Source organism: Cucumis sativus, chromosome 4 (genome assembly GCF_000004075.3).
Source record: "Cucumis sativus cultivar 9930 chromosome 4, Cucumber_9930_V3, whole genome shotgun sequence".
NCBI classification, from domain to species: domain Eukaryota; kingdom Viridiplantae; phylum Streptophyta; class Magnoliopsida; order Cucurbitales; family Cucurbitaceae; genus Cucumis; species Cucumis sativus.
The window spans coordinates 26,794,682-26,810,535 of record NC_026658.2 but is presented as its reverse complement, the minus strand read 5'-3'; the positions used below and the strand labels follow the sequence as shown (position 1 = coordinate 26,810,535).

The following is a 15,854-nucleotide window of genomic DNA, read 5'->3' as shown; positions in this document are numbered from 1 at the left end:
TTTATATCGTTAATAGACTCTTATGGCTTATAAGCGAATGACATATGTGATTTAAAATAACTGCAGCAATTAGTTTAAAATGTTGTTATATATCTACGAATTTCTTAATTGTTATATTCATTTGTCATTAGTTGTATTTAAAAGGGATGACCAGAAAAACATTAAAACAAGAGGTTTACTTTTGATAAAAGAAAATTTTAAATTTAAATTGCTAAAATAGCAAAATGTGCATGTCTAAGTGAAAATTATTCAACAATAATCACGGTCGAACTCAAACTCCCAAAAACAATGATTACATTTATTCCCTAATTTGCTAATTCATTTTGGATTAGGTTTATTTTTGACAACAATAAAAAAATTGAGGTGTGGAACAATGATATTATAAATGCCAAAGAGTAGTTAAGATGCAAAATATAAATTTATATTTGCAATATTAGGTCAAAATGAATGATAATTTAGTTAGATTTTTGTCAAATAAATAAAAATGTGAACCATACCAAAAGCAAATATAGATGCTTTTTTATTATTGAATTTTCATAGAATAAATAATAAAAAAAGTAGAAAATATTTGCCTTTTAACTTTTTCTTTTTTAATTTTCATAGAAAATATTTAATCCAAAAATTAAATAACTCTCCTCCACGGTCAATTTTCTTTTCCCTCTTCTTCAACCTCAACGGTCTCTTTTATTTCAAATTTCTTTCCCCTTTTTCTTCTCCATCGGTTTACTCTGCCTCTCATCTCCCCTTCTCTTCTTCGTCTTCCTCAAACCCTGCGATTTCCTATCTCTCAAATTCCGTTTCGCTCTTCCTATACCTCCAAAATTTCGCTCTTCCTCTCTAACGTGAAGCAGCCAAGAAACTCTATCTTGCGACATACCCATCTCGTCGATCCACCACTTTCTTCTTCTTCTAGCCTTAACGGTGCCGAAATCAAGGGCGCAGACCCCCTCGGAAACCCAAGTCTTCCAAAGAAAATTCTCCACCAGATCGGTTTTCGATTCCAAATCCTGAAGAGCCCGCTTCCACCTAGGCCTCCCTCTTCTAACCCGACCGTTCCTGAGAGTTCGCTATCACATACTGCTTTTACCTGCAATCCCGATCCAAGGTAATGCTAAAATAATGTTGCTAATATCTGGAATATGGTATTACTGAATTTAGTAAAAATAAATAAATAAATAAATAAAAGAAGTATACCTGTAACAACTAACAGTTGTGAGCACTGTCGGAAAAAGGCAATGAATTTGTAAATCGAAGTGCAGATAGTTCTGTTGTTTAGGATGGAAAAGCATGAGTATCACGTTTCTATATTCAACGGACTGGTACTTGTAAAATTTAGGCTCATAATCATTTTATTGTGCAGAGACTGGCAGATGGTTTAAGTAGCTGGTTCCGGAGGCAGAAGCTAACAGGTGCAGCTGGGGAGCGCTTGAAGGAAGCACGCAATATCAACCGATCACTCTCACAACTCGGGTAACCGATCAAAACTATTGGGAGATATTTCAAATTTCATTTAAGCAGTGATCTTTCCAATGATTTTTTTCTTTATTTATTTTGTAATGTCAATTAGTTGGCTAATTATTTATCAGAATGCTTGTTGATATCGCTGCATGTTTTATTTTGTAATGTTTGTACTTTTTAGTTGTGATTTGTGAATATGCTAGGATTGATTTGATTTGCTCTTCTGACTGTTAAGATCGGAATGATGTTGCTCATCTGAAAGAAGGCAGCATCATGTGCTTGAAGACTTGTGGAGTATGGAGAGTGAATGGTCAAATTTGAGGAATCGTATCTGCTGGCTTTGTAGTCCAAACAGGTTGTCTGGCTAACTTTCTTTTTCTCATTTTCAACCAATTAGGATAGCTGTCATGTTTTTTGAATTCCTTGCCATTCTTGAGTAGTAACTTGGCATTTGTTTATTAAAAGGTTTTAATTAAGATTATGGTGTTCATAACTTTGTAGTGTCACACTAAATAACTTAAAAGAGTTAGTTTGACAGTTGACAAACATGATAGTAATGTGATAGTGAGTGCAAGGGTAAAAAGAGCTGCTTCTGTTGGGTTAAAGGGATGTTTGTGTTTTTTAGTGTGATGTGTTTTGTTTTCAAGTTCGTTAGTAGACGTATTACTTAATTGAGCATTTTGATACCATAGCCAGTGTAGGGGAAGATGAATGGAGGGTGCTATGAGACTAGTTAAGACTTATATGTATCCTAATTTTAGTAATATATAAAATTGAGAGAATTTCCTTTGATTTTCAGGAACAAGATGAATAATCAATGAAAAATGAATGAAAAGGTTTATCCATGCAAGCTTCAAACCAAAGTCAAGGATATCGATCCTTCCAGGGGAGTCCAAAGTTCCAAGATTGTTTATCCATGCATCATTTTGTCGATCTACTAAGATTAAATTGTCTCGTTGTAGTTGCAAGACTGGAACAATAGACGGCAGTTTACACCACCCAGTGACTTCCATGCTGACGCGATGAATGATTATTTCATTTCACAGGTAATTGTTCTCAATGAATGTTTTGGTTCTAACGACCTGCTATCTGATCGTAATTCTAATTATTTACTTGGCCTTGTTTCTTTGTAGGCAGTGATAGAAAATACCAGAGCAAATGATATACACAAGCGAGTTCCCTTTTTAGTACCGTTACTAGCAGGGTTAAGATTTTCACTGTAAGCAAGTTATTTTTTTGGTTTCCTTATCCACAATATTGAATTTCTTGGACGACTGTTAGTTATAGAAATATGTAAGATATTTTTTATTTATGGTTACTTTCTCTATAACTCATTTCACAGACACAACTAGCAGCAGCTAGGCAAAGAATGGATCTCTTGCTGTTTTTGCCAGAAACCGGTTTAGAATTCGACGAAATCATATATTGGAAGATGCTTTCAGTCAGATGAGTGCATTGTCTGAAGTTGATCTTCAGGATCGGTAATTTCAGACTTCCATGATTTATGAAAAATGAAATTGTTATCTTACTTTTTTCTATCTTTTTCTTTGCCCTCGTGAAAACGACCCCTTCCCTCTTCTGCATCCTATAGTTGCAGAGTTACTTGTAATTGTTTATTAGTTTTTTCTTGTTTGTGTTGGGTCAATTGCTTCACTTTTCTGCATGCAGATACGTGTGTCTTTTGTTAATGAATTTGGAGTTGAGGAGGCAGGAATTGATGGTGGTGGTATTTTTAAAGATGTCATGGAGAACATTACACAGGCAGCCTTTGACGTGCAGTATGGTTTATTTAAGGTTATCACGACATTCCTTATTATTAGCATGGCATGGCTTTGTTAATCCTGTAGTATTATTGGATAACATGAAGCGTGATGAGACAGCCATAGTTGTTTGAAATCGCTTTTCAAAATAAAAATAGTTGTGAGATCACATTTCAATATAAAAATTGGTTGCTTGAAATCTATTTCATAAAATTTCAGTAATATGTGGGTATGTATTGTTCATTTTTTCTAATATAAGTTATTTTCTGCTTGGTAATCCAGCAAATTGCTGACCATTTGCTCTACCCCAATCCTGGTTCGGGAATGATACATGAGCAACATCTCCAGTTTTTCCATTTCCTCGAAGTTCTTTTGGCAAAGGTATGGCCATAATTCCCAATCATACATGGAATTTACTTTGGTTGATTAGTTTTTTCTTTTTTTGGATAAGGATATCCTGGTCTTGGCCTTATCGTGGAAGATTCTTATATATCTTTCACCCATACTTTGGTTGAATTTTGGAACATTAATGTATCGCCTGACATTCATAAATACAATGTCATAATTTGAAATCTGCTGTCTTCCTACATTATGCATGTTTTTCTGTTATTGAAGTTGCTGCCCGGTTGTGCTAAAAGTTCTCAAGCAGTCATGCTAAAAGATCTCAATCACATTAAATGATTTTTGACAGGATGTTGTTGTTTTACCCTTCTTCCTGTAGGTCATGTTTGAAGGAACTCTTGTTGATATACTTTTTGCAACATTCTTCTTGAGCAAGTTAAAACAGAAGTAAGGTTTTTAAAGATTTACTGTCTTACTGTTTTGTATTTTGTGCTGATCCACTAATCGTAGTATTGATGGTCATGACAATGACTAGTTGCAAGTTACTTGAATTTTTAGGGTTCTAAAAATCTTACATTTTATTATGGGTGCACTGCCTACTAATGAGATTGTCAATTGCTAACTTCCAAATGTTGAATTTGGGATTTCCATGCTACATTCACTTTCTTGATCTGCAATTACAGAGCTACTCTATACTGGAATAAAGTCTCATCTGAACTGTACATTGCTTTTGATGCTGTAATTGCAAAGCTAGGAAATCTTTATGTATAATGCCTTTTTTTTTATCATTTATTAATGAAAATGAGAAGCCTTTTTATAGGCTGGAGATTACAAGAGTTGTTAAACTAACTTGGGGTTGAGTTAGTTTACTTATAACTAACTCAAGATACAAAATTGTTAATTCAAATAACTAATCCTAAACTATAAAAATGGTAATTCAAACACCTCCTCTAGGATAAAACTCAAGAAACATAAAGAAGGGGGATGTTCTACATTAGCTTTTGTCAAGGCTTTAGCCAAAATTTTATTTATCAACTGTGGGGGAGGATTTGAGAGCTCCCCAATCTCTACACACTTCTCTAATGAGAGTCTATACCAAAATCAAGATACCCATACCCTTCCACTCAAGAAACTTAAGTAATTGCTTAGAGAAATAACAAAATACTTGGCCCCACTCTAACAAACACATTCCTAAGGGCCCACACAAATAGAAAAATACCAACTAACTCTCAATCATTCTTTCTTCTTCCTATTCTTGTCTCTACGGGAATACACCTTTACTATGGGAGGTCTATCATTACCCGCCCCCCAAATAGCCACCTTGTCCTCAAGGTGGAATTCAGGAAACTGTTTCTTGAATAAGAGCAGCTTGTTCCCACGTTGCACTTTCAAGTGTCCCCTCACTCGAACGGATCAAAACTTCTAAGTTGTCCTCCTTTTCTATTGTTTTGCGAACTCCCAATACTTCTACCGGAGACACTTGCATAGACAAATCAGCAGCCAAATCTTTTGAAATTGGGAATAATGGCCTGTTTGAACCCACGACCTTGCGAAGAACAGAAACATGAAAGACCGGGTGTATAAGCGATTCCTTGGGAAGGGCCAAACGGTATGCAACGAAACGAATTCGTGCCACGATCATTTAAAAACGAATTCGTTCCATAGTAGGGGGAAAACGAGGCTTGTTGTCACTCCGAAGGGAGCAGTCAAACTTAGAAACTAAGTTTAGAACCATAGAAAGGTTAGCCCACCGGTTCTAGCAAGACCTTGTTACCACATTGCATACCAAAGAAAAAAAAGAGAGACATGCAAATGCAAAACGTAAAAAGGTTAGACAATCAAGAGCTATAAAAAAACAAACAACACATGCAATATACATTAGAAAAATCCCATAAAAAAGCAAAGATCCAACTTGGTTCGGTCAAGTAGAATGTGTTGAGTTCCCTAACTATCAGAGCTTTTAGCAGAAAACTTTACTTTTGGCCTAACCAAAACCAAACCACCTACTCTTAGCGTTCTAAACTTAGCATCGAGTTTGATGAGGGCTTTGAAAAGAGGAGGAATCCTCCCCGATCCACATTAGGGGGAAAACAAGGCTTGTTGTCACTCCGAAGGGAGCAGTCAAACTTAGCATTGAGTTTGACGAGGGCTTTGAAAAGAGGAGAATCCTCCCCGTTCCATAGTAGGGGGAAAACGAGGCTTGTTGTCACTCCGAAGGGAGCAGTCAAACTTAGAAACTAAGTTTAGAACCATAGAAAGGTTAGCCCACCGGTTCTAGCAAGACCTTGTTACCACATTGCATACCAAAGAAACAAAAAGAGAGACATGCAAATGCAAAACGTAAAAAGGTTAGACAATCAAGAGCTATAAAAAACAAACAACACATGCAATATACATTAGAAAAATCCATAAAAAGCAAAGATCCAACTTGGTTCGTCAAGTAGAATGTGTTGAGTTCCCTAACTATCAGAGCTTTTAGCAGAAAACTTTACTTTTGGCCTAACCAAAACCAAACCACCTACTCTTAGCGTTCTAAACTTAGCATCGAGTTTGATGAGGGCTTTGAAAAGAGGAGGAATCCTCCCCGATCCACATTAGGGGGAAGACAAGGCTTGTTGTCACTCCGAAGGGAGCAGTCAAACTTAGCATTGAGTTTGGCGAGGGCTTTGAAAAGAGGAGGAATCCTCCCCGTTCCATAGTAGGGGAAAACGAGGCTTGTTGTCACTCCGAAGGGAGCAGTCAAACTTAGAAACTAAGTTTAGAACCATAGAAAGGTTAGCCCACCGGTTCTAGCAAGACCTTGTTACCACATTGCATACCAAAGAAACAAAAGAGAGACATGCAAATGCAAAACGTAAAAAGGTTAGACAATCAAGAGCTATAAAAAAACAAACAACACATGCAATATACATTAGAAAAATCCCATAAAAAAGCAAAGATCCAACTTGGTTCGGTCAAGTAGAATGTGTTGAGTTCCCTAACTATCAGAGCTTTTAGCAGAAAACTTTACTTTTGGCCTAACCAAAACCAACCACCTACTCTTAGCGTTCTAAAATTAGCATCGAGTTTGATGAGGGCTTTGAAAAGAGGAGGAATCCTCCCCGATCCACATTAGGGGGAAAACAAGGCTTGTTGTCACTCCGAAGGGAGCAGTCAAACTTAGCATTGAGTTTGACGAGGGCTTTGAAAAGAGGAGGAATCCTCCCCGTTCCATAGTAGGGGGAAAACGAGGCTTGTTGTCACTCCGAAGGGAGCAGTCAAACTTAGAAACTAAGTTTAGAACCATAGAAAGGTTAGCCCACCGGTTCTAGCAAGACCTTGTTACCACATTGCATACCAAAGAAACAAAAGAGAGACATGCAAATGCAAAACATAAAAAGGTTAGACAATCAAGAGCTATAAAAAAACAAACAACACATGCAATATACATTAGAAAATCCCATAAAAAGCAAAGATCCAACTTGGTTCGGTCAAGTAGAATGTGTTGAGTTCCCTAACTATCAGAGCTTTTGCAGAAAACTTTACTTTTGGCCTAACCAAAACCAAACCACCTACTCTTAGCGTTCTAAACTTAGCATCGAGTTTGATGAGGGCTTTGAAAAGAGGAGGAATCCTCCCCGATCCACATTAGGGGGAAGACAAGCTTGTTGTCACTCCGAAGGGAGCAGTCAAACTTAGCATTGAGTTTGACGAGGGCTTTGAAAAGAGGAGGAATCCTCCCCGTTCCATAGTAGGGGGAAAACGAGGCTTGTTGTCACTCCGAAGGGAGCAGTCAAACTTAGAAACTAAGTTTAGAACCATAGAAAGGTTAGCCCACCGGTTCTAGCAAGACCTTGTTACCACATTGCATACCAAAGAAACAAAAGAGAGACATGCAAATGCAAAACGTAAAAAGGTTAGACAATCAAGAGCTATAAAAAACAAACAACACATGCAATATACATTAGAAAAATCCCATAAAAAAGCAAAGATCCAACTTGGTTCGGTCAAGTAGAATGTGTTGAGTTCCCTAACTATCAGAGCTTTTAGCAGAAAACTTTACTTTTGGCCTAACCAAAACCAAACCACCTACTCTTAGCGTTCTAAACTTAGCATCGAGTTTGATGAGGGCTTTGAAAAGAGGAGGAATCCTCCCCGATCCACATTAGGGGGAAAACAAGGCTTGTTGTCACTCCGAAGGGAGCAGTCAAACTTAGCATTGAGTTTGACGAGGGCTTTGAAAAGAGGAGGAATCCTCCCCGTTCCATAGTAGGGGGAAAACGAGGCTTTTGTCACTCCGAAGGGAGCAGTCAAACTTAGAAACTAAGTTTAGAACCATAGAAAGGTTAGCCCACCGGTTCTAGCAAGACCTTGTTACCACATTGCATACCAAAGAAACAAAAGAGAGACATGCAAATGCAAAACGTAAAAAGGTTAGACAATCAAGAGCTATAAAAAAACAAACAACACATGCAATATACATTAGAAAAATCCCATAAAAAAGCAAAGATCCAACTTGGTTCGGTCAAGTAGAATGTGTTGAGTTCCCTAACTATCAGAGCTTTTAGCAGAAAACTTTACTTTTGGCCTAACCAAAACCAAACCACCTACTCTTAGCGTTCTAAACTTAGCATCGAGTTTGATGAGGGCTTTGAAAAGAGGAGGAATCCTCCCCGATCCACATTAGGGGGAAAACAAGGCTTGTTGTCACTCCGAAGGGAGCAGTCAAACTTAGCATTGAGTTTGACGAGGGCTTTGAAAAGAGGAGGAATCCTCCCCGTTCCATAGTAGGGGGAAAACGAGGCTTGTTGTCACTCCGAAGGGAGCAGTCAAACTTAGAAACTAAGTTAGAACCATAGAAAGGTTAGCCCACCGGTTCTAGCAAGACCTTGTTACCACATTGCATACCAAAGAAACAAAAAGAGAGACATGCAAATGCAAAACGTAAAAAGGTTAGACAATCAAGAGCTATAAAAAAACAAACAACACATGCAATATACATTAGAAAAATCCCATAAAAAAGCAAAGATCCAACTTGGTTCGGTCAAGTAGAATGTGTTGAGTTCCCTAACTATCAGAGCTTTTAGCAGAAAACTTTACTTTTGGCCTAACCAAAACCAAACCACCTACTCTTAGCGTTCTAAACTTAGCATCGAGTTTGATGAGGGCTTTGAAAAGAGGAGGAATCCTCCCCGATCCACATTAGGGGGAAAACAAGGCTTGTTGTCACTCCGAAGGGAGCAGTCAAACTTAGCATTGAGTTTGACGAGGGCTTTGAAAAGAGGAGGAATCCTCCCCGTTCCATAGTAGGGGGAAAACGAGGCTTGTTGTCACTCCGAAGGGAGCAGTCAAACTTAGAAACTAAGTTTAGAACCATAGAAAGGTTAGCCCACCGGTTCTAGCAAGACCTTGTTACCACATTGCATACCAAAGAAACAAAAGAGAGACATGCAAATGCAAAACGTAAAAAGGTTAGACAATCAAGAGCTATAAAAAAACAAACAACACATGCAATATACATTAGAAAAATCCCATAAAAAAGCAAAGATCCAACTTGGTTCGGTCAAGTAGAATGTGTTGAGTTCCCTAACTATCAGAGCTTTTAGCAGAAAACTTTACTTTTGGCCTAACCAAAACCAAACCACCTACTCTTAGCGTTCTAAACTTAGCATCGAGTTTGATGAGGGCTTTGAAAAGAGGAGGAATCCTCCCCGATCCACATTAGGGGGAAAACAAGGCTTGTTGTCACTCCGAAGGGAGCAGTCAAACTTAGCATTGAGTTTGACGAGGGCTTTGAAAGAGGAGGAATCCTCCCCGTTCCATAGTAGGGGGAAAACGAGGCTTGTTGTCACTCCGAAGGGAGCAGTCAAACTTAGAAACTAAGTTTAGAACCATAGAAAGGTTAGCCCACCGGTTCTAGCAAGACCTTGTTACCACATTGCATACCAAAGAAACAAAAGAGAGACATGCAAATGCAAAATGTAAAAAGGTTAGACAATCAAGAGCTATAAAAAAACAAACAACACATGCAATATACATTAGAAAAATCCCATAAAAAAGCAAAGATCCAACTTGTTCGGTCAAGTAGAATGTGTTGAGTTCCCTAACTATCAGAGCTTTTAGCAGAAAACTTTACTTTTGGCCTAACCAAAACCAAACCACCTACTCTTAGCGTTCTAAACTTAGCATCGAGTTTGATGAGGGCTTTGAAAAGAGGAGGAATCCTCCCCGATCCACATTAGGGGGAAAACAAGGCTTGTTGTCACTCCGAAGGGAGCAGTCAAACTTAGCATTGAGTTTGACGAGGGCTTTGAAATGAGGAGGAATCCTCCTCGTTCCATAGTAGGGGGAAAACGAGGCTTGTTATGAGGATTTTCCCTTGGGAAATTATTATAAAAGTGACAAATGAAAATATTGATTGGTTTCTGAACCACTGTGGTGCCCTTGTTTGTTATTTTCCCTTATGTTGCTTTATGCTTGGTTTTCTAATTGATAATATCATCTTAAAGTGTTCTAATTGATAGCACATATCTCTTAGTGTTAGTACTTTCTTACCTTTCTCTCTCTTACATATATAGGGGATATGTTGAGCATTTTCGCTAGCAAGGATTATGTACTTAACAAGGCCTTAGTGGATTAGAGAGTTAAGAAATTTGCATATGCTTGCATCCAGACTGTACACCATAATAGGTAATTAGTTTTTTCCATTTCAACATTCCTTATTAAAAACTTATCCTTTTTAACGTTTTGAATGGAAAAACAGATGTTTGATCTATCATTGTTGATTTTGTTGGCTTTCTATGCTATGATCCTTTAATTGTATATGATATATTTCTTTTGTTGAAAAGTGATATATTTCTTAGATTTTGTTTAGATATATAAATTGACATAAAGGTTTTTTTACCTTCAGCTAACGAATTCAGACTAATCTTATTTATATATATGATAAGTTGTCTTTATTTTTCCTCTGAATTATTCTTACTTGATGTTGTTCTTGATAGAAACCAATTGAGGAATCAACTTTTGGCTGCACCTGTGAACTCTAACACACCTGCAACTCTATTGTTAGACACAATTATTTTCTTATTACAACCTGAACTCCCATGGGTTTGTAAAATTGTTGGTTACTTCCTGGAAAGAAATGCATATGCGTTGATTAGGGATATCACTTTGACAGGGAAGGTATAAATGTACTTCCTTTTTTTTCTACTTGCAAGTGGTTTTTTTTATAGACATTCTGTTTTGCCGTGGATTATCCTCTGCAGGTGTTTTCAGAGAACTAATTCACACTCAAACTATTGCAGGAAAGTGCAGATTCACATTCCAAGAGTTCATTGGCTTCTCTAGAACATCTGCTGTCTCTTTTGAGTTCTCATGTTGGTAAGAAGCCATGTTGTTGCCCACGTGTTGATCCCAATTGGAGTTTCTCCTCTCAAATTCTTACTCTTCCTTTACTGTGGCGGACATTCACATTTCACACCTCTCTCTACCCAATGGACAAAGTTGCATGTGTCATCCTCTACTAGGTTTGTGTACCTTGCTGTTTGGATATAATGGCGTTAGTAATGGTTTAAAGGTCATGTTTTCTCAATAACGAGAAACATAACATGCATGTACTTCGTTTAAAAAAGAAAAAAAAACTCTATAGATTTTTTTTGAAAAGATCTTTTTAAGTACAACTTGGTGTGGGACATAAAAAATTATGACTATTCTAGCATACAGAATGGAGTTAGTTCCAGTACTCTGGAGTTTTATTAAAAACTGCCACGAGAATAAAAATGGTCATCCTTTTCAGAGAAATTGGCATATTTATCAGGAGATGCACCTGGTTGGCTATTACCTTTGGCTGTTTTTTTGTCCTGTGTACAAGTAAGATTATCTTCTTTATTCCTGTTCCTCTACTTTTGAATTTCGCTTTAATTCCTCATCTGATGTTATATAATTATATGGTATGTTATAAGATTCGGCATGTCCTGATCACTTCTTTCCTTATCAATCAGGCACATGCTCATAATAATTGACAATGAGGAGTTTTATGAGCAGGAGAAGCCACTATCGTTAAAGGACATCAGATGCCTTATCGTTATTTTAAGACAGGTGAGCTCTTTAATTCCATCATATGTCCAAAAAGATACCCATACCCTCCCACTCAAGACACTTAAGTAATTGCTCAGAGAAATAACAAAATACTTGGCCCCACTCTAACAAACACATTCCTAAGGGCCCACACAAATAGAAAAATACCAACTAACTCTCAATCATTCTTTCTTCTTCCTATTCTTGTCTCTACGGGAATACACGTTTACTATGGGAGGTCTATCATTATCCGCCCCCCAAAGAGCCACCTTGTCCTCAAGGTGGAATTCAGGAAACTGTTCTTGAATAAGAGCAGCTTGTTCCCATGTTGCACTTTCAAGTGTCCCTCACTCCAACGGATCAAAACTTCTAAGTTGTCCTCCTTTTCTATTGTTTTGCGAACTCCCAATACTTCTACTGGAGACACTTGCATAGACAAATCAGCAGCCAAATCTTTTGGAATTGGGAATAATGGCCTGTTTGAACCCACGACCTTGGTCGGACGCTTTGAATCTGGCCCACAGAAGCTATCGGAATTCTGTCCAGCTGCCGATTTTCTTTCTATCCTCCTTCCATTGATACCAGTCCAAAGCTTCCCCTCCAAGCAGCCAGGACCGCCGCATCCAACTTATCTCTCTCCGCCAGATATTCACACCAATATAGCGGCTCCACACGTTGTAGCTATCCATCCACATTCTCTTCTTCCTCTCCTTTAAATATCGACACCTCCAGTTTTCGTAGCCTCATGTCAAAAAGGGGTATCTCACGGATATTTTGGTGCACATGGTACTCCAACTCCCTCATCCACCACCGGGTTAGTTTTTTGTTCACTTTTTTCTTCTTGAACTTGTTCCTCATTCATTATTCCCTTTCCCTTGTCCGTAATCATTCTTTCACTAGACGTGGATCCTTTTGAAGCACTTCCCATCACTCCCATCCTGTGTATTAACAATTTCATATCCTCACTCAATTTTTACAGATTGTGTGGAATAAATTAATTAAAGTTGTTTCTACCAAAGAAAACAAAAAAATAATAAATAAAATTATATGTTTTCAGATTTTATTTTATGTTTCTAAAAGTTGGATGTATTCTGATCATAACCTTTTTGACATATTGTAAAAGGCATTGATAAATTAAATTAAAAAAAAAAAGCATTTACAAAAATTGTTGAAATTCTTTTAAACATTTAGGTGTAAAAATGAAACAAATAGATTAATGCGATGGAAAAATGCGTCTAGATCAATCTAGTATCCTGGTATCACTTTTAGCTGATACCACACTTAGCCTGTTGATCAATGATCTAGATCAATCTAGTATCCTGGTAGAATCTTTTTCTCACTTCTTATCTTAAATTATGAAGGTGACATTCCTGAACTAGAGCTATATTTTGTTATTATAAACAATGAATATGGAAAGCAAATTGAAGAAGAGCTACTTCCTGGAGGAAAAAACCGTCGTGTCACCTGTGAAAATGTCATCACATTCATTCATCTTGTTGCCAATCATCGTTTGAACTTTCAGCATAGTTTGTCCCTTGTTTATCCAATGTGTCTCCCTACTCCAATGTTGATTGAAAACATGTCCTCCTCAGATACGACAGCAAAGTTCTCATTTTTTGAGAGGGATTCAGCAGCTTATACAGAAAGAATGGATCAACATGTTCAATGAGCATGAATTCCAGGTATCACTAACTCACTGAGATAGTAACGTGGTTTGCATGAAAAGGCTGTTTTGCTGTTATATAATCTCTTGATGACTCGTTTATCATTGCACATCAACTGCCTCATGTGCCTTGAATCCTGTTTCATGCTAGTATTAATTATACTATTTGGGAAAGAAGTATGTTAAAGGAGGAACATTTTTTCTCCTAGACCATACAAAGTCAGTAGGGTTAAGCACTTAGATTTGCATTTTTATTCTTCTTATTGTGTGGGTGTGTGGGTGGGGGAGGGGGAGGGGGTTAGTAGTTTTGATAATGTGCCATTGTCGACCTTTAATTTTCATGTGACGTGAAACACTAAACTAATTAAAGCAAGAACCTAGAATGATTAGGAGTACACTTGATCTTGTGATCTGGGCAGCAACCAACCAAAGCCTAAACCCTAGAGGCATCAGGGTCTTCCTTATTGAGTTCACCTGAAGGAATAGATGTGGGTTTCCTTGATGAAGTGAAGATTCAGGTTCTGGATAAGGAAACTAGTCTTCCTTAAGATTCAAGTTGTTCATTTTCGAAGAGGCACAATGCTCGTAAAAGTGTAGAGGCAGAATTTTACTAATCATTAAAATCTGAGAAATAAACAAAGTGAACTAGATTATTTTTAGCCTACATGGACTCTAAGTGGTGACAACTGAAGTCCTTGTAAGGGGAAAAGATGTGGGAAAAAAAATTCCCTTGCGATGGGAAATGATAAGAAAAACATAAAGAGAACCCTAATTTAGGTCAAATCATGGACCAATGGCTAAATACTATGAAGTTTTGTTGCTGGTCTTTTGTGGTTCCAGGATAAATCGAGTTGCTGTCTTTGACTGGTCTATTTCATTTCAGCTTTCAATATCAGGTTCACTGGACAGCTTGGATGTTGATGACCTACGGACACATACTACTTATTCAAGTGGTTATCATAGGGTAAGTTCTATTAAACCTTTTTTCTATATATGTATTTTTGTTTCTTTTCTTTTCTGCGTAATTGTTTTGCATATTGTGTTCGATAAAATTTTGAAAATTTGAAATCTTGCAAGAAGATTAGTTACAATTAATCTTCCTTTGGAGGTTGAACAATTCTTGGTTTAGGATATCGAATACTAGATTTATTGTAGTGCAATCGGAATTGTGATGTCAAGTCAATTAAACTTCAAAATTGTAGATGATGTTGGAAGATCTCACCCGGGTAATTGGGAGATGGTTTTGAAGTCTTTGGAGTTTAGGGAGTTGGTCATCGTTTAGATTCTTTTTAATATTTTTCAATTAATTTCGAATTCATACAATGTATATGCCTGTATTAGTGTTTGAAACTGGGTGATAAATTGATTACCATTATTCAGACTTCTAGTCCTCTCTTATGTTTCTATGACTATGAAAACAAACTTTGGACTTGTATTGTTTGTAATGCTCTGTTTGGTCAGGCACAACCATGATCAAGAAATTTGTGATAGGAAACGGAGAAATATCTTCACTTTTTTAATGCTTCTGCTGGATTGAAAAACCAAATGTGGGAACTTCGGAATTTGAATTTTTATTTCATGCTTTCAGGAGCATTATGTCATTGAGATGTTTTGGGAAGTTATCAAAAGTTTCTCAGTGGAAAACCAAAAGAAATTTCTGAAGTGAGTATTTTCATTACACATCAGTTGGTTACTTCTTGTCTCAAGTTGGCTTAAAGAAAAACTGAACTTCAAAAATATAACAATTGTATCTTGCTTTTTCATTAGGTTTGTAACTGGTTACTCTCGAGGACCACTTCGTATCCTCATTATTCTTAATTATTTGTTTTGGTTTCCCTTAAGGGGATAAGTTGGTTCCTTCTAGAGCTTAAACTAATTTATCCTGCTAGCAAAAATCATGTGAAAAAGTAACTCAGTATGAGACAAGGTACATTTCTGACTAGTACTTTATTGTGCAGAGACTGGCAGATGGTTTAAGTAGCTTTAAAACAAGTAGAATAAATCTTATTGATTTACCTGGTTCCGGAGGCAGAAGCTAACAGGTGCAGCTGGGGAGCGCTTGAAGGAAGCACGCAATATCAACCGATCACTCTCACAACTCGGGTAACCGATCAAAACTATTGGGAGATATTTCAAATTTCATTTAAGCAGTGATCTTTCCAATGATTTTTTTCTTTATTTATTTTGTAATGTCAATTAATTGGCTAATTATTTATCAGAATGCTTGTTGATATCGCTGCATGTTTTATTTTGTAATGTTTGTACTTTTTAGTTGTGATTTGTGAATATGCTAGGATTGATTTGATTTGCTCTTCTGACTGTTAAGATCGGAATGATGTTGCTCATCTGAAAGAAGGCAGCATCATGTGCTTGAAGACTTGTAGAGTATGGAGAGTGAATGGTCAAATTTGAGGAATCGTATCTGCTGGCTTTGTAGTCCAAACAGGTTGTCTGGCTAACTTTCTTTTTCTCATTTTCAACCAATTAGGATAGCTGTCATGTTTTTTGAATTCCTTGCCATTGTTGAGTAGTAACTTGGCATTTGTTTATTAAAAGGTTTTAATTAAGATTATGGT

At 37.1% G+C, this 15,854-nt stretch overlaps 1 protein-coding gene and 1 long non-coding RNA gene across 3 annotated transcripts; both read left to right on the top strand.

Annotated features, from left to right (window-relative positions):
• The first annotated feature begins 989 nt into the window (after positions 1-989).
• On the top strand, positions 990-1,752 carry LOC116403460. The gene is made up of 3 exons (XR_004216217.1): positions 990-1,105; positions 1,361-1,470; positions 1,694-1,752. It is a non-coding gene; the product is annotated as an uncharacterized LOC116403460 (long non-coding RNA).
• A 1,209-nt stretch (positions 1,753-2,961) lies between these two features.
• LOC116403356 (E3 ubiquitin-protein ligase UPL6-like) lies at positions 2,962-15,661 on the top strand. 2 transcript variants are annotated; one of them, XR_004216090.1, is made up of 7 exons: positions 2,963-3,252; positions 3,501-3,599; positions 3,940-4,007; positions 14,162-14,242; positions 14,867-14,940; positions 15,237-15,381; positions 15,605-15,661. XR_004216090.1 is itself a non-coding variant. In XM_031884256.1 (6 exons), exons 1-5 carry the CDS (start codon positions 3,121-3,123, stop codon positions 14,937-14,939), a joined length of 453 nt encoding a protein of 150 aa, XP_031740116.1. In that variant the 5' UTR covers positions 2,962-3,120; the 3' UTR covers position 14,940; positions 15,046-15,186. The 2 variants fall into 2 exon arrangements, 1 of the variants encoding a protein (XP_031740116.1); XM_031884256.1 differs by lacking the exons at positions 15,237-15,381; positions 15,605-15,661 and adding an exon at positions 15,046-15,186 and having other exon boundaries at positions 2,962-3,252.
• Positions 15,662-15,854: the final 193 nt, after the last annotated feature.